This window comes from Gnatocerus cornutus, chromosome 8, assembly GCF_029298725.1.
Source record: "Gnatocerus cornutus isolate USDA-ARS CGAHR chromosome 8, icGnaCorn1.1, whole genome shotgun sequence".
Taxonomy (NCBI): Eukaryota; Metazoa; Arthropoda; class Insecta; order Coleoptera; family Tenebrionidae; genus Gnatocerus; species Gnatocerus cornutus.
Window position 1 is genome coordinate 8,947,172 of NC_142240.1, and position 21,770 is coordinate 8,968,941.

At 38.6% G+C, this 21,770-nt stretch overlaps 4 protein-coding genes across 8 annotated transcripts; 2 read left to right on the forward strand and 2 right to left on the reverse strand.

The window, feature by feature from the left end:
• Nucleotides 1-30: 30 nt before the first annotated feature.
• Nucleotides 31-2,316, forward strand: ArgRS (arginine--tRNA ligase-like protein). The gene is made up of 3 exons (XM_088042750.1): nucleotides 31-214; nucleotides 271-420; nucleotides 467-2,316. The coding sequence occupies exons 1-3, from the start codon at nucleotides 161-163 to the stop codon at nucleotides 2,279-2,281; spliced, it is 2,019 nt and encodes a 672-aa protein (XP_087898876.1). The 5' UTR covers nucleotides 31-160; the 3' UTR covers nucleotides 2,282-2,316.
• Nucleotides 2,287-10,614, reverse strand: LOC148169500 (guanine nucleotide exchange factor for Rab-3A-like). Of its 5 annotated transcripts, none has more exons than XM_088042755.1 (7): nucleotides 10,489-10,614; nucleotides 6,343-6,435; nucleotides 5,629-6,093; nucleotides 2,896-3,431; nucleotides 2,744-2,840; nucleotides 2,626-2,692; nucleotides 2,287-2,574 (listed from the first exon to the last, which is right to left on the reverse strand). In XM_088042755.1, the coding sequence occupies exons 2-7, from the start codon at nucleotides 6,397-6,399 to the stop codon at nucleotides 2,495-2,497; spliced, it is 1,302 nt and encodes a 433-aa protein (XP_087898881.1). In that variant the 5' UTR covers nucleotides 6,400-6,435; nucleotides 10,489-10,614; the 3' UTR covers nucleotides 2,287-2,494. The 5 variants fall into 5 exon arrangements, with proteins under 5 accessions (XP_087898881.1, XP_087898877.1, XP_087898878.1 ...); XM_088042751.1 differs by having other exon boundaries at nucleotides 6,343-6,440; nucleotides 10,489-10,613; XM_088042752.1 differs by lacking the exon at nucleotides 10,489-10,614 and adding an exon at nucleotides 7,922-8,007 and having other exon boundaries at nucleotides 6,343-6,440.
• Nucleotides 10,615-11,246: 632 nt separating this feature from the next.
• On the reverse strand, nucleotides 11,247-13,029 carry LOC148169501 (lipase 3-like). Its single transcript, XM_088043915.1, has 4 exons — nucleotides 12,668-13,029; nucleotides 12,434-12,623; nucleotides 11,639-12,387; nucleotides 11,247-11,589 (listed from the first exon to the last, which is right to left on the reverse strand). Exons 1-4 carry the CDS (start codon nucleotides 12,785-12,787, stop codon nucleotides 11,422-11,424), a joined length of 1,227 nt encoding a protein of 408 aa, XP_087900041.1. The 5' UTR covers nucleotides 12,788-13,029; the 3' UTR covers nucleotides 11,247-11,421.
• Nucleotides 13,030-13,386: 357 nt separating this feature from the next.
• Nucleotides 13,387-19,696, forward strand: Oseg6 (intraflagellar transport protein Oseg6). The gene is made up of 15 exons (XM_088043374.1): nucleotides 13,387-13,502; nucleotides 13,593-13,747; nucleotides 13,794-14,015; nucleotides 14,063-14,273; nucleotides 14,325-14,611; nucleotides 14,669-14,912; nucleotides 14,959-15,204; nucleotides 15,251-15,523; nucleotides 15,578-15,725; nucleotides 15,777-15,984; nucleotides 16,032-16,412; nucleotides 16,461-17,683; nucleotides 17,736-18,025; nucleotides 18,079-18,155; nucleotides 19,456-19,696. Exons 1-15 carry the CDS (start codon nucleotides 13,488-13,490, stop codon nucleotides 19,556-19,558), a joined length of 4,083 nt encoding a protein of 1,360 aa, XP_087899500.1. The 5' UTR covers nucleotides 13,387-13,487; the 3' UTR covers nucleotides 19,559-19,696.
• The last annotated feature ends 2,074 nt before the right edge of the window (nucleotides 19,697-21,770 follow it).

Sequence of the window (21,770 nt, forward strand, 5' to 3'; positions counted from 1 at the left end):
CGCCGTCGACAAACTAGGGAATATGACTTTCAAGAATTGGTAGTAGTGGACCTCGCGGCCATTTTTTGAAAAGTTTTATTTTTGCACACGTGTGTTATCGTTATTTAAACATTGGATTTTCATAAGATTGCACAGTTAACATTAAAAGAGAAGCAGAACAATGGGAACACCAGTACAGTCTGTTAATTTCTATAACAACGAAGCCAGCATAGCGGTAAGTAGAACCTAAAAAGTGAGGTTATGTCACCAACCAGTTTGTTCGATTTTTAGGAGGAACAAATTCGAATTCTCAAGAAACAACTTGTTCAATTGCAACAAAACATCAAGAATAAAACTGTGGACGCTGTATCGAACCCAGAGTTACAAAAATTAGTAACAGAGAACACCAAATTGAAACATAGGCTTGCGATTTTGAAAAGAGTAAGTGAGAATTGCGGGGAGAATTCCGAGTATTCGTTCGTTTTAGGCCATTTCAAATTTGGTACCTTCATCTCATGTCCCGGGTGATTCCACCAGGATGCAAAACATATTAGAAATTTTGGATGAAGTTTTTCACGGGGCGATTGCATCAGCGTGTCCTGAAATTACTGATCCTCCAGTCGTCATCACCTTAGGTAACAACCCCAAATTTGGAGACTACCAATGTAACTCGGCCATGCAGTTAGCTAACGTTTATAAACAATTGGGGAAAAAAACGTCCCCTCGCGATGTCGCGAACAAAATTATAGAAAATGTGGCTCCACATGAGCTCATTGAAAAACTAGAGGTGGCAGGACCGGGTTTCATTAACATATTTATTAGTAAAAGTTTTGGATTACGTAATCTATCTACAATTTTTTCACATGGAGTTCGGGGGCCTGATGTTCAAAAATTGCGAGTTCTTGTTGATTTTTCCTCCCCTAATATCGCGAAGGAAATGCACGTTGGGCATTTACGATCAACTATTATCGGTGAAAGTATTTGTCGGTTATTGGAATTTTTGGGACACGATGTTTTACGTATTAACCACGTCGGTGATTGGGGAACGCAATTCGGAATGTTGATAGCGCATCTCCAAGACAAATTTCCCGATTATCTCGTCCGGTCACCTCCCATTTCTGACTTGCAAAGTTTTTATAAAGAATCTAAAAAACGTTTTGATGAAGACGAGGCCTTTAAAAAACGCGCGTACTCTTGTGTCGTGAAACTCCAGTCTTTCGATCCCGATTATACAAAAGCGTGGCAGTTAATTTGCGACGTTTCGCGTAAAGAATTTCAAATGATTTACGATCGTTTGGACATTAAATTAGTCGAACGTGGTGAATCTTTTTATCAAACTCGCATGGTCGAGATTGTTAAAGAATTAGAAGCTGGTGGGTTCTTGGAAGACGATGAAGGACGTAAAGTGATGTGGGGAGACAAAACTGAAAGTTCCATCCCCTTTACGGTGGTCAAATCAGATGGTGGCTACACTTACGATACCTCCGATTTGGCGACGATAAAACATCGAATTTTGGAGGAGAAAGCTGATTGGATAATTTATGTGACGGATGCGGGTCAAGCTACCCACTTCCAGATTCTGTTCCAATGTGCCCGAAAGATTGGACTTCTTACCGACAACATCCGCGTTGATCATGTTCCTTTTGGAGTGGTTTTAGGCGAAGACAAAAAGAAATTCAAGACGAGGTCCGGAGACACTGTTCGTTTGATCGATCTTCTGGAAGAGGGACTTAAGCGATCGTTAGATAAACTACAAGAAAAGAATCGTCATGAAGTTTTGACTCCGAATGAACTCAAACAAGCACAAGAAGCAGTGACGTACGGCTGCATCAAATACGCTGATTTGAGTCATAACCGCAACCACGAGTACGTCTTCAGTTTCGACAAAATGTTAGAGGATAAAGGAAATACCGCAGTTTATCTATTATATGCGTACACCAGGATAAAATCAATTGCACGAACTGCCAACTTTGACGAAGCAAAAATCGAAGAATTAGCGAAGAATCATTCAATTACGTTGGATCATGAGAAAGAGTGGAAATTAGCAAAAGTATTATTAAGGTTCCCAGAAGAACTCATCAAGGTTACAAAGGACTTATGTTTGCACCACCTTTGCGAGTATGTTTACGAGATGGCTACCACCTTCACAGAATTTTACGATTCTTGTTATTGTGTTGAAAAAGATTCTTCTGGTGATGTTGTAAAAGTCAACCATGGAAGGATTTTGTTGACTGAAGCGACAGCACGGGTTATGAAGAAATGTTTTGATATTTTGGGTCTTAAACCAGTCTCGAGGATGTAAACGTGTTTTTGAAATAAAATTTATTTATTCATAGATTTGTTCTGTATAGAATTAAAAAAGAAGAGTCAACGGCATTTTCATAGGTTGTGTTATCTCATATTTACAATTAAAATCTAGGAAGACTAATATCTGAAGCAACTACATATTTACAAATTTAAAGTCTTTGGCTTGAGTCATCAGATCTTGGCACATTTTCAAATGAAAATATTAACGTCAGGAGCTCAGGTTCAGTCCTAATCTTGCTAGAACCATATCTTTGCGTAACCGCACAATTTCCCAATAGACGTCATGGGCTACAAGAACAAAGTTATTGACGGATTTTGGATTTTTGGTTGTTAACTTACCGGAGCTCTTCACAAGACCGCGTTCGATGTATTTGAGATAGTTTAAGAAATCACAAACGGCAATTATCTGTAAATAGATTGTTACCCCTTTAGCCTTGGAACTTAATCGCCTACTTACTCTATTCCTACAAATCTGTGATATGCTGTACCAGTCGGGTTCCCCGATATTCATTCTGTAAAAACACAGCCTCGGCACCTCTAATAAAGCGCATTTTCTGTAAAACAACCGTGTTAACGAACCAGTAAATTTCGTACAGTTTTAATGCTTACTTTGGAAACATGGCTTTAGTTCTGTCCCCCACAGCCTCAATGAGTATAGTGCCTGTCTCCACTGCAGCTCTCACTTTTTTCGACAATTCTTCGTTATTAAAACGCAAACACAGATCAATATCTTCTTCATAAACTCTTTTAACGAAAGGATCCTCCTTATCTAAACACGGTTTTTGCCTCCAAGCCAAAAACTCTCGATGGAAATTCGGATCTACTTCTAACCCCTCCTTGTTCTCAACCTCGCACGGAATATGGTAGACTTCTTTAACGGGAGATTCAGGTGGAGAGTTTTCCCGACCATATTTGAGATTAAAATGGCTTGGTGATCTTCGATGTTTCTTATTTTCTTCTTTCATTCGACCATCAATTTGCGGATGAAGATGAGGATTCGGTCGACTCGGTGTGGATGTTAACACCAAAGTTTTCAAAGCTGCGACTTCCGCCGTCAAGACATCCACTTTAATTTGGCTTTCTTTTAGAGCTTTTTCGGCAGTTGCTTGTTTCTCGTTCGCCTCCCGCACCATGTTGTGGGCTTCCTGTAACAAGGAACGATCTCGTTAAAGTTGCAGACGATTTTTCCGAACTTACGACGTTCCAATCGACGGGAATTTTGTCAATTTCCGCTTTGAGTTCGAGCAAACTGCGACTCAAACCTTTGCGAAGTATAGGAAACGGTTTGTTTGCCATCAGTTCGGAAAAGGTTTCGGCGAGAATGGGTGGGTCAGGAACTCGATAAGCTCTTGTTTAACCGATGTAAATTATGCGGTTTTGTAATCAAATTAGTTTGGAAACGTCATCGTTGTCGGGGGAGATTTTTTAAAAGATCGATCGCGTTGGTGTAGCTGGAGGACGCGTTCCTAATAACCAGTAATTGTATGGACGTCGCTATGGTATTTAATTTTAAGGTCGACATAAATGACATCCCCGTGAATACACGGTGTTCCAAATAATTTCACTTCAAGGCTGGACTTGTAATGAAAGATAAACAGAGGGTTTGTCGTGTTTTGTTTTCTCTCCGAACAAGTGTTTGACTTGTGACAATTATTCCAGAATTTTAATTAAGTAATTAATTAACAGACTGTTTGAAATGAGTTTGGAAGACATCTAAATTTGACCCTATTTTGATCGTTCCAACTGTTTATTACCTCAAACCATGAAAAATATTCGATTCAGGTTGCTTCCACGCGCCAATACCTCTAATATTAAGACATTTAAAGTAAAGGCTCAATAAAGCCGAGACGTGACTTGTGCTGCTGGAAAGAAAATTGGAACGCGAGAAAATTGAGAATGCCAACATCGGAAAATGTTTGTGAATAGAACCACTCTGAGAATTAAATATTTTTAGAGCTATTCAGAATCGACGGCTATTTTCGTTGTGTTGGTAAATAAAGCGATGAATTTTTGTCTGGAAAGTTTACTCAAAGCATTACGTCACAGACCTCATTTTTCCCTTTGTTCTGACTTGCACTTCTAGCAAGTAGTGTGGAGGGGTTTTTCAACCCAACTGTTTAGATGCAATTTTTGCTGACCTCCGACAGTTTTAAAAATACTGTTGAATCAATATTTTCCCGCGTTTCTCAGGGACCGATTTATACAAACATGTGTGACTCGAAATATGTATAACTTCCATCACAATCTTCGCACGGAAAATTTGACCCTCGAACTCTCGTTATTGATTTTCTTAGGAAAAACATTCCTTCGAGCAATTTATTCGTTGACCGGTCTTATAATAGGTGTCAGAAGCCGCCGTTTTAGTATAAACGTCCGGTGATTAACACGCAAAAATGTTTTTATTGTCAAAGTGAAAATTGGGTTTATGTGAAAAACTATTAAAAATATGCATTGTACTACGGTTTCGCTTCGAAAAACTCAAGTTATTTCGCGTTCTAGATTTAAATTGAGCGATGGAATTAGTCACATTTCAAATCGATTGTGCATTTGAAAACCGACTCGTTAATCATATAATGGAAAACAATGAAATTGAAGTCGTTACGTGAGAAACAATGGTACAATAACAGAAATAATTATATCAAGGTGAAATTTGACTTGACCCAACTTTGCGCTGTGTTATGTGATTTCTACAAAAAAAAATATTGAAAAAAAGTGGAACTGATAAGCATTTTCCAATGCGTGTCAAGGGTAATGTGTTTACTGTAATTGTTCCGATGTCATGCCCAATTGCATCTGTTAAATTCGGAAGTTTCTCTAAGAATTAATTAGAGGTTTTACACTCCAGTTACCGAGATTTCAATGTCACTCGCTTTCTCCCATTGATTGCTGTCAGAAAAATGTGAGTTCTTTCAATTAATTTATCAACGGGGAAAAAATGACTAATTGTGGAATAGTAGGTCACACCATGTGGGGTGAGAGTGAAAATTTAGAGAAAACGACTTGACAAATCTGTTCGTTCCTGCAATTAAAGTAATTTTCCCCCGGGAAATTCTCTAATTCTATGGTGACGATGATTGCACCAATCTACCCATACAAAAAATGTAATAATCCATTCATTTCACTTTCTCTCATCGACTTTAAGCCGCTTCGCCCAAAATTGCCCCCGAAAAACTTCCAACTTTCACGAATTTCCTTATTGTAAGTCTGTCTCTTTAAATCCCCTGGTGAAAGTCGAGCGAATATCAAACCACGATCACGATCACACATCGGTCCGCTCCTGCATAACCTTGCAGGTGAACGACCGGTTCCACTCATTATCCGCATAGTTGATTCAAAGTTCACCTGAAAGAGGCTCGCTGTTAAGTCCTCCAGCTCCGCTTCGACGTCTTGTCTTATCCTCGACAACCTCGCTACTTCCTCGTCCTTGAGTTTGAGCTCCTGGTGAGCATCGCGTAGTTCGTCTTGTAATCGAGTAAAAGTTTGTTCTTTCGCACCGACAACTTGTCGAGCCCAATCGCCCTGGTCTTCTCCTTTGTCGAGCTTCTCGAGGCCCAAATCGCTGTAGACTGAACTGTCGGAGCTGTTGCGATGCATTACTTTGTCGGTGATGGTAGCGATATCGGAGAAAGAGCCGAAATCGCTACTGTCATGGTTGAAGAGTTTGTTGGGGGTGACGTGGAGGTCGGGTTCGTCGATTTCGACGTTGTCTTCTTCGTCGGTGGTGTAGGATTCATCGCCGGTGGTGCCGGTTGAACCGGCGCGGCGGTGGTTGACTATGCCGGCGGTTTTGGGGACCATCAAGAGGCCCTGGCAAGGAAAAGAAATGACATTATAACCACCGTGATTTGTACCATTTGTTAAAGCGTGATTATTGTCACAATCTTCAAGTGTATTTAAAAATATAGTGCATTCATGATATTAATGACTGGGATTTATGACTAGTCTGATAAGATGTATTTTCTCATTTGTCAAAACTGTCATGTTTGGATGCTTTTTATCACAGCTTCTGACTCACTTATCGACGTGTTTTTATTTTTGATTTTGCTCATGCTTTACCTTGCTAATGGCACTCTTCTTGGAGCTCGGCGACGGCACCGCCGCCGTTTCCTTCATCGTTGATTGGACACAAGATCTCACTTCATTCTTCGCCTACTCTGTAACAACGGAAACTATGAAATTCATTATATCTAGATTTCACTCAGAATTATAGTGATTCCAGTTAAATTGTTCCGATATGGATTTTTCTTTCTCATTGGCCTGAATAAATTAGCTGCCTACGCTCCAATGGAGGAATAACGGTTCGTTGTATGTATGGATTTGAACTCCAGATATTTATAATTAATGAGATAACGACACAGCAACTTTATCATTCTAAAATAGGAAAACCCGAGGTTGACGTTACAATGCGAGTTACGATGTTTCCTATAAAAACATGAATATTTTAAGGGTTTGCGTGAATACTGCCAGTGGCGTAATAGGGAATTGTGGGATTTCATTCACAGTAAAAATTCCGCAGATTGCAATTTTATTGCGACATCAATAAATTCTAATTCAAACTCAATGGTACATTATCTTATCGGTTGTCGTTGGATCTTTCAAGTCATTTCATTAATAATAAAATTATGTAGATGAAGGGTTTGAACTCCAATTTTGTAAATTTTTTGGCGTGTTTACTTCACTAATCAAAAACGTGCAATCCGTAAATAGACAGCACGTCATTCGAAATCTCCGGGTATTTCGTTTATTTGGCGCAGATCTCGAAGGCCAGGCTCTTGGAATCGTATTGTAATCAAACTCATTAATAATAGCAGCTTTGGAAATATATTGGCGAACTTTTTGAGTTGATTTCACCTGTCACAAAAACATTAGTTACGCAACCACCAGAAAATCTAGACATCACGACAAGAACTGAAGAATTACAAGATTGTGGTGACGTCTCGGAATTTGGTGGGAGAAAATTTAGCATAAACAATTCCATCAACACGAAACTGCTAATGAAAACACTCGTGACCCCGCTGACCTGAAGTTTATTCAGTCGGAAAACGGGATAATTTCCCTTGTTTTCTATTAAATTATTTCTGGCCATTTGCTAAGAATTTCCAATGCGAAACGATTCTTTGGGAAAGGTCAAGTGGGCCTTCGGGATATTATGTAATTGCAGCCTGGGTCCTGTTTATTGTATTGAATCTATAACGCAATAAAAAGGTGTGAAAATTTGGCGATAATTCGGAACATGATCGTGCTAATTTAATCTCCATGGGAGCAAAGTAGAAATTTCATTTTAAATTGTAGAGAAATTACAATAAACGAATCTACATTTCCAGGTCGTTCTCGTAATAAAACTTCACTCTCACACCTTCTAATGTGTAAATATACAGTTTATCTAAAATCTATAAACATCAATAAAGGCGCAAAATATTTACATTTAAAGCCTGCTTTGTTTATACATACATTCCTAAACTGTCGTCAAGAAAATACTCAAACAAAATTGTTTCACCGGAAAAGCATAATTTTATAATGGTCTCTCATGTGGGCACTCTCCACTTAATCTCGTTATGACATCTCTAAAAATATTCCCGTCACGTCCACTACAAAAGAGCGCCACGTTTCTCTTGTTATCATTGAACCTACTCACCCTGTATTAAAAAATGAATATTCAAACACACTACAACACACCTCGATGGTCAAACTCTCACTGCGTCTAGCGCGATCTGCGGGATGCGAAGAACGCCCGTTGCTTGGCAACGCGCAAGGGGAAGCGCTGGGGCCGCCAGAATTTTTTTTAGTGAAGGGAGGAACAAATTAGTGAAACAATCAAAATGATAATTGATTGATTTGATTGAGGTCGTTTCAGTTTTTTCGCTACCTTGGACGTTGTTATCACGCTTAATGTAAAAATCAGCGGCTGGTTTGTCCTACATAGCTGAATCTGGTGCCTGGCACTGACAGCGCACTACCAGCGATTAGTGAAAGGTGAACACATTGTGATGATGATGTCGTGAAGGTGAAGCCATGGAAACGATGTTTAGAGGGAAATTAATGGATATTTTTGGCGCAAACAACGTGGGATGATCAGATGAACATGGTGTTGACAATAAAGTAATAAAAACTTGTAAGGCCACGGTCGAAGTCTTGGAGATGTCAATTAACCCACATGGTTACAATGTGTGGGAGAGCTCCCGTTTCGGGGGGAGAGGGGATGTAAATCTGAACAAGATCTGCGGAAATGTTTTTTTTTTGGTATCGCGTTTTTTGTGGGAATTTTCATAATTACAGCGCATGAATGCTGGGGATTCCATCATGACATAACTGTACCGTTAAGGCCCGCGTACACGGGCTGTAGATCAACGTTTCAAATTTTAACTAAATTACGGTCCAGCTTACACTTTCAGTAATTACTTGATGAATAATGGACTCGTAAAAATTCCACTGTTAAGGGTTACGACGGTAGTGGGTGGTAATGAAATAAACAGATGTTCGACAGCAAGTCATAATTGTTTAGTCATAAATTCACAATAGATCTTATTATTGGGGGCGTGAGAGTTACAAAGTCAGCATTGAAACATTCCACTGGCGAGTTTTATGACTGTCATCAAAAAAAATATGTGCAGTAAAATTTTAATCTTTTTACATGTTGGTAGCAGAGACATGAGGTTAATTTTCAAAGGTCTTAAAGACTTTAAAAACCGAACGCCTCATTTTTATTCCATCATATGTCATTTACATTCACTTTTTAAATGAGCTGGAAAATACAAATTATGGCGCCATTTCCTCTCCTATCACCTTCATTCGAAGTTTTTGTTTCTTGTTATGTTGTTATGTTGTTCCTTTTCAAATTTCTCTTTTTATTGTTTCCGTATCTCATTAATTTTTATCATTGTTTCCTTTTCACTTTCATAAGCATCAGCTGATTTTAACAACATCTACTTGTGTTATCAGAATTTGATAAATATTTTGATACCATTGCTAAATTTTTCCACATTCCATTTGTTAAGACACATTTAATCGGTGCCAGTTCACCGTAAAATTACTTCTGTTGTTAAATATACGAAAAAAGCATTAGAAATTTCATACTAATTGGTATAATTTCCTGTTGTAGTTAACACCACTCTCTTGGTAATTTGAACATTCGCAGATAATCACTCATTACCGTGTCAAATCGTAAAAAGTGAAAAATTCGTTTCTTGTTTTGGTCAGAAATAGTACTGTCGAATAACGGAGTGCATTTCGTTCACGTAGTCGTTAACATAAAAATCAACATTTCGTGTACACCAGCCTTAACTCCATAAAATTGTTTGTAGAACAAGACCACATTATGTAGACGAAAGGACAAAGCCTGGCATTTATGAAATTACATGTCTCGCTCTACTGGGTACGTTCGTGGCAAAGTGGCAGAAAAATTTGTCGTGCTAATGCATCTCTTGCACGCAAATTCAATCATGATTGAACAACGCATTTCTGTTTAGTTTACGGTTTCTACTCTACGATGATTCCGTAATCATTGAAAACAGGTGTCCATAGTTCGCAGAATTGCTGCTTTAAATCAGGATGAAACCTTGACATTTGAAAATATGTTATTATTTCCGCTATTATAAATAATTACCAAAAATGAGTACTCATCGCGTCCACCTACACTTAGATAACAATTTAAAACGAGAACATAACAGATAACCCTGTGGTTTATCTGGGAGTTAATCATCCCATTGTTGGTGTTAACACAAAGAAATCTTCAGCTTTCTCATGGATCTTTTGTTGGAAGTTATTTAAATATTTGCAATGTAAATGGGTGTCAAGCTATGAAAACACAAGTGGAATACGTTCAGCCCATTAGAGGTTTAGAGCGTCCCGACGCTAAATCTCATTATATTCAGCTAGCGTGAAATTGAGCGCATCGATTGAGAATTTCTGCGAATGTTATTACAACCTTGGTCGATGCAATTTTAAAAAACTGGAAATGTAGAATTTTTCTAAGAAATTGGTCTTTCACGTGCACATGCGCTGCATTCCTGCATGAGGGTTTTTTTCATGAGCTTTAATCCGGTTGGAATGCAAAGCAGCAGGAAACGGAGATGCGCTATCTTTAAACATTTTTAAGGGAGAAATCAAAGGATAAGCGGTCATCGCACTGACAATGTCTTCAAGAAAAAAGTCTTGTGACAGAAACAGTGATCACAACTTTCAAAACAAACATTTCTGACTTACCTTTCGGGAAATCAGAATGATAGTAATTTCTCCGCGGGCACGAACGCTGTATCGGAATGTTTACACGCTTGCACCGAGCATACTGATTGGATTTCTTGACATATTTACAACAAAACGTAGAGTGCACGTGACATGTGCGACGATGACGACCTCTCTTCTTCCGATTTTTAACTGATCTTTAGTAGTATCACAATATTGTGGTAGTACTCTGTATTGATAAGAATACCAAATATAATATCGTATTACTACAGTACAATGTTATTCTTTGGCAGGTTTTGGTTTTTTACCTAAAAGACTATTAAAATAATATTCTAATAAAAAAAAACTCCCTTATGAAAGAACAATATTGTAGATATGCAACCAGTAATACACCTTTGTATAGAATTGTATGAATTATTTGACTCCCCTACATGGATGTAATCGTAATCAGTATTTGTGAGTGCAGAAACAGCAATTAAACAGGCGAAAAGCGGTCGTCTATTTTAAAAAAGAAATTTAATCTAACCCTTTTTGTAAATAGCATTTTTATTTAGAGAAAACTAAGTCATTTTTACAAAATTCATAGGACTAAGAACTTTTAGAAAATCATCGAATTTTATTGATAAAAGCAACGGGCCAAAAATATTTGACTGACTCTAGGCGTCAGATTTTCAATAAATTAATTTTCTTTGGTGGATACCAGAATATAATATCCAATTTTAATTATGTTTTTTACTATAATTTTACATTTTTATGTAAAATGAAAAAAAGACTTGCCGTAATTTAAATTGAAGAGATTTTATTTATAGCTTTTATGTGTAAAAATGTACCAACGCATAGAACAAAAGCACTTCGTGATTGAGGAATTTGTTGCCGGTACCTTCAGCAGCCAAGAAAAGAATTTTTGTAACATAATATAAAAAAAAATGATATTAATAAAGTCAAGGAAAAGATCTAATACATGTCCATTTCTGTATAATTCAGAAATGCTTTCATGAGAGGTTTGTAAACGAGTTGTGCAGCATCCTTCCCAAACAAAAAGTCCACGTGGCTAAACGAGGTCAACGGGATCTTATATAATCCGACGTTGTTCGTGAGATTTTGAGACAATCTTATCACATCCTAAAAAATTAAATCTAATTAAAAAGTCTAAATAACGCATATTTCTTACAATATAGTTCGCAAGCCAGTCATTTAGTCCATACATTAAGTATGTTTTAACTTTGATATTCAGTAATTTATAAGGAGGTGGTGTTGGAACCCCATATTTTATCAGATTTCCCTGGGGACCGTAATCGTATTGTTGGAACTTTCCGTCATTCTTGATTTCATGTGCATAATGTAACACAGTTTTAGTGGACGTTCCTGCAGGATCGTGGCTTAACACCACTGGTAATAAATCTTCATTAAACTCTTCCTTGTCAAAACCACACAGTGTGAATATAACGTCTTCACATATAGTTTTATCGATTTTCAACAGTGTGCAATCGTATGAAAGGAACTTCATCATTTTGCTATTTGGAAGGAATTGGTTGAGTCCCAGGTATTTGGCTAACCATTCAAAATCGTTGACGAAAGGAGATAAGTACCTAATTGGGGACTTGATATGGGTCATATACGCTACCGGCGCTAGTGCCACCATGAACTTGACGTTCTTAGCGCTTTGGGGTCTCATAGCCGCAAAAACGAAGAACATTGTGGTCCCCATGGAATGTCCCACATATAATATTTCGCCGGGTTTATTAGTTGTGTTACTGACGTAGTAGAGAGCCGCTGGTAGATCATAAATTCCCATTTCGTGCCAGCTAAAGTTCCAATACTGTGGACTGTCGATGGTCAAATTAACGTGAGCTTTAGAATACGTATTGCCTCTGGCGTTACCCATCCACACGTCATATCCAGCGTCGGCCAACATGAATGCTTCACAAAATCATTATTTTCGTTCAAAATAAGTCTTCATACGAACCTAAGGAATTATTGCCTTCAATGACCCAGCATGAGCTGCTGGAAAGTAGACCGTGTTGAAGAAACACCGGTTGACCCCCTATGGGTCCCGTTTTCGGCCCTGGGATACGATGAAGAGTAAGAATATACCCATCATCAGTTGTTACAAAATGAGATTCGGCTGGATAACCGTGACGTTGGGCTATTTGGGGCTGAAACGCTAATGAAGGATAAAAAAAAAGTGAGCGTTTCTTACCGTGGTTAAATCAGAATCGGGATTATGCGAACAACCTTCCAAAGACTCCACGGAACAGGTTTCATTTTTGGCACAAAGAATCAATGGAAAAAAGAGCGTCAAGACGAACAAACGCAACATTACGGCCGGCTTTCAGATAACCTAACTTCGCTGTCGAAAAACGGTTTTGTAATTATAGGAACTGTCTTACGGTGTTGCGAGTTTGAATTCTAGTTTTTGTGTGCTCATAATTTTGTTTCGCGGATACTACTGACTTTAAATAACAGAGCAAATAAAATAATGAGTCAACCTCAATGCCGACCACTCGGGCTTATCGATGGCTGGTCATTATGAATGATGTAATGAGCAAAGTCGAAAGAAAAAGCAAAAAACATTATTTGTATTATCAATGGAAGAACTGATCGCCTTATAAGGCATTTGTGTACATAACTTAAATTCATAATAATAATAATCATCAATAAAAAATAATGATCTGAATAATTTTTTTTAACACACACAATCTTTTAATTCCGGTAACTGAAATAAATATATAAAGCTCAAAATCAAAATAATGATAATTTTAAACTGTCTCGCTTTAGGAAATGAGCGGTTTTTATTTATTGTTCTAAAAAAAATCGAAAAGCATTCCAAAATGTTATTTTCAAATATACTACCAACATAAAACAACCACAAATCTAACTTTAGAGACTTTGGAAACCACCAACCATAAGATCACGTTGCCTACCCTGAAGCTTGACAGCTGTCAATGTCAAAATGTTTTTCCAATAACAACAATGTTTGTATCGTTTTATAAATAATTAACACCATCGATTTCATTAATATGGGTAGCGAAAAGGTGCGAAATTTCTGTGTATTTTCTATTTTTCCTCCAAACAAAATACTTTCCGACTTAACCTCAACCGGCTAACCTCTACGTTCTTTCCAGTTGTTATTTCGCTTAGAGCAGCCCCATGGGTCCGGCGACGTTTACGTGTCATGGCAGAAAGGTTCAGGGGTGTACTTAGCTACAACTGGAATAGACTCAATGGTTAATATATTCGATAGATACGGACAAATCCAAGACCGCATTAGGCTGCCAAGGTGCTTTTTTCAGCTTACAAAACTTGATATAATGAGTTTTTTGCAGTTTGTGCACGGGTTTTGGGTGGGATTCTGATGGTGATTTGTTAGCAATTATTTGTCAGTCACCCCACCTAACTTTATGGGATGCCAATACCCAGAAAAAGATTCAAATTGATGTGAGATTGAAAGATCAGATGTCTTGTTTGGTGTGGGCCAAGACAGGACCCATGTTAGCAGTGGGGACTTTTAAGGGGAATGTTTCTATATACAATCACAACACCTCAAAGTTGTACCTTGAGATGTTGGTTTAAAATAATCAATATTGGTTTGTAGGCGTACGCCAATTATTGGCAAACACAGCAAGAAAATAACATGCGGGATGTGGAACACTGATAATTTGTTGGCTTTAGGATCAGAGGATAAAACCATATCGATTAGTAACGTAGATGGTGATACTTTGAGAGTGATAAATTTAAGAGCTGAACCGTCTGAAATTCAGTTTTCTGAAATGAAACTTGATGAGCGAACTGGGGGCGAAAATACCGTAAACTTTCTCCTTTATTAGTCAGATTATTGGTCTAACTATTTGTTGTAGGTGAGCGTGATCGTCGGAAAGCGAACCTTGTACTTGTTCAATCTCCTGGATCCTGACAATCCTATTGAACTTGCTTTTCAGCAACATTATGGCTCTATAGTCACATATAAATGGTTTGGTGATGGTTACATTTTGATCGGTTTTACTGCTGGCTATTTTATTGCCATCTCCACCCACATTAAAGAAGTTGGTCAGGAATTATTCCAAGTGCGAAACCATAAAAACACCCTTACTGATATAGCTCTGTGTGACAAAATAGGGAAGGCGGCTTCTTGCGGCGACAATAAGTACTAAATTCATGAAAAGGTCATCACTCATCAGAAACATAACTCCTTTCTTTTCAGCGTTAAAATCCACGATTTAAACAACCTGCAAGAAACCTCTAGCGTTTTAACTTTATCGCAGGAGTCCGGACTTGAAAGGATAAGTTGGAGCGTTGATGGCCAATTGTTTTCAGTTTGTACCAGAGGCGGCTCATTGAATGTCTACGTGTCGCAAGTGCCTTTATTAACTTCAGTCTGTGCCCCTAGGATTGCGATTTTGTCAAGTCTCACGGAAATCAGTCTTTACAACTACTCTTCAGATAAAGTAAAAAAAATGCGGAGTCAAACCACAATTACGTTCTTCGTTTCAGGCGAAACTCAAACCTATACCTATAACCTTGGAAACTGAACCTAGCTTCATAGCTGTAGGCCCTTATCATATCGCCGCCGGTATGAACAATCGAGCATGGTTTTATGATTTGACACGCCCACAGCCGGGCGTTGACGACGCCCCTTTGATGCTCAAAGATAGACAGTATCTTGGGGGTATTAGTAGTATTAGACTTAATCCGGAATACGCTTCCGTTTTATTTGAGGGCAAACTTCAACTGCATATGGTAAATTTTTTGGTAGCTAAGCCTGAAGCTCAAACTATGATTTCAGATCGAGCAACCTGAAGTTTGCCACGAAGACCGCGAAACTATAATGTTCCCGAACTCAAACTCACCAAATTTGTTCATTACTTGTCACGCCCTTACGACAGATTTTTTAATTTATGGCACGGACATGGGAAATATTGTACATTTTCATATTGAAGAGTGGGCTGTAGCAAACGAATACGATCACTCGGTTGGGATAACAAATGTTTTTTCAGATCCTGCTGGATCAAGGATTGTTTTTGTTGATATTAAAGGTCAAGGATATGTTTATAATGCTGTAAGTATAGCATTTTTTTAATAACAATAGCGATTTTGTTCGTCCGACTTTAAGGTGATAAATGAAGTAGTTACGATACCAACTCTCCCAAACAAAGTCTTAGGAGTGACATGGGACAGTAACATCAACGATCGCAACATCTTCATTGTTTACGATCAACACGATATCTTTACTTACGTTTACGTTAAATACTCAATTGATGGTTTGTTAAAACGTGTTGAAAACGGCAGATTTAAAGTTTCCCGTTTTAAAGGTTCTTCTGTTCAAAAAGTCGGACAAACAGCCCTTGTTTCCAAGCAGAGTCCCCTTTTAATGTATGCAGGAGAAGTAATGTCGGCGACATCTGGCGGGCAGCTTACCCAACTTATCCTGAATACCCACGATTCCATTCAAATCGGTATAAGCGAACGCGAACAAACTATTTTAGAGTCTAATTTCAACAAGCAGATCGCTTTGCACAGGTAAATTTTCCTTTACCATAGAACATCAAAAACATGTTTTTGTTAAGGTTCTCGGCGGCCTGGAACACCTGTGAATCTCTTAAATCGGAAGAACTCTGGCAAAAGCTAGCAATTGAGGCCATGAAACACCTGGAGATCGAGTTTGCGATTCGAGTTTACAAAATACTAGAAGATGTAGCTATGGTGTGGTCTTTGGAAAGCATCTCCGGTGTAGAAGATAATAAAGTTCTGTGTGGCTACATTTCTATGTTTTTGGGTCAGTTTGATTTAGCACAGAAATGGTTCTTGGGATCGAGTTATCCAGTCGCTGCCTTAGCCATGCGGAGAGATCTTCTTCAGTGGGATCAAGCTTTGTACTTGGCTAAGAAGATGGCACCTGATCAAGTTGCTCTGATTTCAAGAGAATATGCTCAACAACTGGAATTCACGTAATTATCGTAATGCCTATCTTCTTTCGATTATTGTTAATTCCACAGAGGCAATTACTCAGAAGCCCACATTCACTACGAAAAGGGTCTTCAGGAGGACTTAAGCCCCGAGCACACATTCATTTGTAAGGCTGGAATCGCCAGAACTGCTTTACACTGCAACAATCACCGTCACGGTATTAGTATAGCACTTGAACTCGACAATAAACAGCTCTTGCGCGAGTGTGCTGAAATTCTCGAAAAGAACAAACAGTTGAGCGACGCGGCTGTGTTGTTCGAAAAATGTCAAAATTACGATCGCGCGGCTCTGGCGTACATCAAACTTCGAAACTGGCAAAAAATTGGAGAACTTCTCCCCAAAATCACTTCAAACAAAATACACTTACAATACGCTATAGCTAAAGAAAACGAAGGCAAATTCGATGAAGCGGTACGTGCGTACTATACCGCCAAAGACTTTGATTCGGTGATTCGACTTCAGTTGGACCATTTAAACAACCCGGAAGTTGCCGTGGAACTCGTCCAAGAAACCAAAAGTACGGAAGGTGCGAAACTTGTAGCTAAATTTTTCCAAAAATTAAATGACTACACTTCTGCTATAAAGTTCTTGGTGTTGTCAAAATGTAACGACGAAGCTTTCGATCTCGCGCGGAAACATGGCAAGATGCAACTTTATGGTGAAATCCTTTTAAATACTCTTTCGCCGGATGAGCTGCGGCCGCAGGATTTCAACAGCGTGGCGATGTATTTTGAAAATGACCGCAACAGTCTCTTGGCGGGAACTTATTGGTTCCACGCGAAAGAATATTCCAAAGCAATGAAACATCTTTTAAAGGCGGCAAAATCGAATTCTAAAGAAAACGAAGCGGTTACTGCCGCTATAGACGTGGTGGCATCGTCAAAAGACGAATCTCTCTCTGCACAACTGATCGAATTTCTCTTGGGGGAGTCAGATGGTTTACCCAAAGACCCCAAATACTTGTTCCGTTTGTATATGGCACGGAAACAGTATAGAGAAGCGTCAAAATCGGCTTTGATTATAGCCAACGAAGAACAAATTAACGGGAATTACAGAAATGCGCACGATGTGCTTTTTGCCATGTACCAAGAGCTTAGACAGAATGGAATAAAAGTCCCCAACGAAATGCAAGCGAATCTCATGTTGTTACATAGTTACATATTGGTACGACTGCATGTGCGGAGAGGCGATCACTTGAAGGGAGCGAGGATGCTAATCAGGGTTGCTAACAACATTTCAAAGTTTCCATCACGTAAGTTTTATGGGTAAAACTATTTCCAAACAAAATGATTTCATTTTTATAGACATTGTCCCTATTCTGACATCTACAGTGATCGAATGTCATAGAGCCGGTCTGAAACACGCCGCTTTCAAATACGCGACGATGTTGATGAAACCGGAATACAGAAAGAATGTGGATGCGAAATACGCGAAAAAAATCGAAGCCGTGGTTAGGAAACCGCCAAAAAGCGGAAAAGACGGGAGCGATCCCCAAGAACCGTTAACGCCGTGTCCGTACTGTGAAAATTTGCTCCCGGAAACGGAAGTCATCTGTAATAACTGCAAGAACAACATTCCGTTTTGTATAGTGACGGTAATTATGGTTTTTAGTAATGTGGTTAAATTTTTGATTGTTGTTGCGTGTAGGGCCGCCATATTGTAACATCTGACTTAACGGCGTGTCCAGAATGTGATTTTCCGGCCCTAAGGACACAGTTCATCGAGTAAGTAGTTTTTCTTACGACCCCATGTGGAAGTGGGGTTTTTCACACGGTTAAATGACTTCGAAAGTTGATGATTTCGTACATCCATTTCCGAAAGTAAAAGTCAGTAGTGTGATATGAATATATTCTCACAGACTTGTCAATATTGCCAGTTATTTTGAAATACAAATGTATTTCTTGAATTTTTGTCTTAAATGTCTAGACGATTCGCTGTAAACAATATGCATATTGATAAAAATTAATTGGTTAGGTCGTTTCTGACAAATCAGTTTTGACAGGTCTGTGCGGAAATCTAAATACAGCCGCGGACAAAAAATCCTAGACGTCAATGTCATTTAATTGTCGCATGGTGTAAAACCCCACTTAGAATTTGTAACCTTACTTTTTTGTACTGTCAATTTTGAGTTATAATTTTTTAGTTTAAAATTTTTCGATGTTTTCAATATTGCAAGGAACTGACTGTAGATCATAACGCTCTGTACTAAAAATACTATTCTTATTTTATTCGTTTCAGTCTTGATAATTCTTAATTCTCAACTTGTCAATACTTTGATGTTTTAAACGTCAGTAATGACAATGACAGTAATGCCCAGACTACACTCAAATTTTTGAAACGTCAGAAAAATGACGTCTAAAATTTTGTGTCCGCGGCTGCATGTGGAATACGTCACTTTTATATGAAGTCGTAGAAAAATGATATTTAGAATAGATAAGAAACGAACTATTTTCAAGATTTATGGTTTCTTCCTGATGATGGAAGGTCGTAGGAAAAATAGTGTACATAACTCGTCGGAAAGTGTCTTTTTTTTATTTTGCGTTCGTACTGAAGCTAGTGCAATACTGTTTTCAGTGTCGAACTGAGCAATTCCCGTATCGTACTGAACAGTGCAATTTTGTGTTGTAAGGTTGGCATCAGTTTTATTTGACGTGGATATTTTTTTTTCATATATTGGCGCTGACTTTATCGGGAGCAAATTACACATTGTGTTTGCAGCCAAAGTCCGCATTTGCCAACTGTGGCAAAATTCCCTAAATTTTGAAATGTGCTTGTTTTGTTTAAAAATGCGCAAAATAAAAAAAAATGCGTATGATAGCTCGTTTATACTGGATTTTGTGGCACTTACTCCTTTAGGACAAACCCGTGCGTGCGACAAAATCTTCAGTATAGAACTCATATCATAATATACTCGGCTGGCGCTTCGTGCATCTAGATATACACTCGTGCGAAGTTGGTCACTTTCCGTACTTGTTACGTAAATATCTATTTCTGGTGTTTGTCGTCTGATTTGTTTGGTTTTAGGATCCTCGACAACGAAGATTCTTGCCCGATGTGTTCGGAAAAAATTGACTCGCGAAGGTTACCCAAAATTGAAGAATGTCAAGCTTATTTGAATATGAAATAATTTTTGATCTCACCGTTTGAGTATTATTTATTTATTTATTTTTAGTACAAGTACAATTACTAGTTTGTAGTTGCGACTATCGTCCAAATGTAACCAGTGCCGTCCATATGTTAGTGCAATAAAATGCAATGTTAACAGATGAAAATATAGATTTTGAAAGTTTGATCTTGAAATTTTGTTACCCTCATCACAAGCATAATGTGAACGTTTATGGTCGTCGCGTAAACTCTTGAGTCGTTGGCCTCCATCGCCTGTTTTGGCAGAAAACATTCGTGTCCAACTTCCGAGATGTTATGAGCGATAAAATCCGAAATAGAAATCCCGTCTCCAATAATAATTTATTTCCCGATTCCCTCCCGTGTTCCAGATGCATCCCTGAGCGTTTAAAGTAGGAAATTTAACTGGAAAAATGCGTGTTTGACGTTCCGTTTCCGCAACTGGGAGGTTAATTTCATTTTAATACTGCGGTCGCACGCCGCATCTATCGGAAAAGAATTAGGCGCCATTTGGTTAGCGGATGGTCCCGAGGGTTCTGCCTTCGATTCGCGTCGACTATTAGCATAACTCCAAAGTTTCGGCCTCTTATAATTCGATGATGAATGCGTCGGAAGATATCTGAGGGTCACTCCCAGGAGTTAGTAATGGGCGCCGCGACGCCGCTCCGAGGGCCTTCCCGATAGATTACACCGTCGGGATTCGAACTTGGCAAGTTTCCTCTTAATCCGTGATTTGCAAATGGCCGATCCCTTCGCGGCCCCACATTACCCGGAAACGTTCCGGGGTCATTAAAAATGGATCGGGCTCACAGTTCGGGCCCTGTTTAAGTTTCCGGTTAGCGAAACGACATGAAATTATCCTACTCCACTAAAGCTCCAACTTCTCGAAGGAGATCCATAATTAAGCGGCCTTGGGACCAAATTAGAAACTTCTTTTTTATTTTTTCACAAAGTCCTACAAGCAACATTACAGGAGTTAGCCGGCGTCAGTTGTAAGTTGATGAAAAGTTGAGAAAAAAATTTTTGTCAAGGTTCAAAATTCACCGTCCGGAGCTGGTCTTTTTTCTGTTACCGGAGTCTCTGGAGTCGTCGCCTTCCCGCTCCGGGTGTTATCGGAAACTTGTGCAAATTAATTTCATTAATTAAAGGCATACCGAAATTAAGTGAGTCCGGATGTCGGTTACGACGTACGTCTCGGAAAGGCGTCGCGACGTCGACAAAGTCGACGCATCGGAAGAGGTAAAGGGTGCCAGGGACTACATACTTGAGTGGTATAATTTAACCCGCACCAGAGAAGTGTTCTCACGTTATGTGTGTAGGTTGCGTGCATCCAGAAGTTTGGGATACTTTCCGTTTTTACCCCTTTTTGCCCGAGTGTTTTTCTGAGAATTAAGACGGCTTAGGTAACGGAGTGGCGTGCAATAATTAAATTGTCTTTAATTATTGTTTGCTCTGTATATAAAATGATAAATTGCAGAATTCCAGAGTCAGAATTTAATACCTATCTACTTGTAATGAATGAGAAACTATTTCAATTATTTTCAATTTTGATTTAGCGTGCTTCGTTATTTCCCCGTTGTTTTCAATTAGCGAAGTTATTAATTAAATATTTTATTATTTTATGGACTCTTTTATGTGCGCGCTTTATGAACGAACGTGTATAGTTTCGAATAAACAAAAAAAGTCCACGATTTAATTTTATAAATTGATCGAAAACAATACTGGAACGCCTTTGTTCCGATGGATTAACAAAAAACTAATTTTCCACGCGTTTCAACAGTTCTATATTTCTCTCCCGAAAAATTTATTTCCACGGTTTTTGTAGACGCTGCAAAATATGAACGTTTATTGGTGTTGGTGCTGGGAAACTATCATCTTTGTTCGCGCTGCTGATGATTTAATTAAAAAAAGCTGTCGAATTGACATTCAATTTATTGATAAAACAATGGTTGCGACTCGGCTCCCTCCGTCTGTCATTGTAACGACCGATAAGAAAAACGCGAAAATTTACAAATTTCCACCTCACCCCCGATCCCGACGAAGAACGAATCCGCATAAAGTTAATGGAATCTTAATTTTTAATCTCGCAAACACAGAGAGATTTTATTTTATCTCTCATAAACAAGGCAATTCCCGACTTTTACCTCATAACCTCCGGCTGAAATTTCTAATTAATGTTCTGTATGAAATTTAATTACGCAATACTCTCGAACACA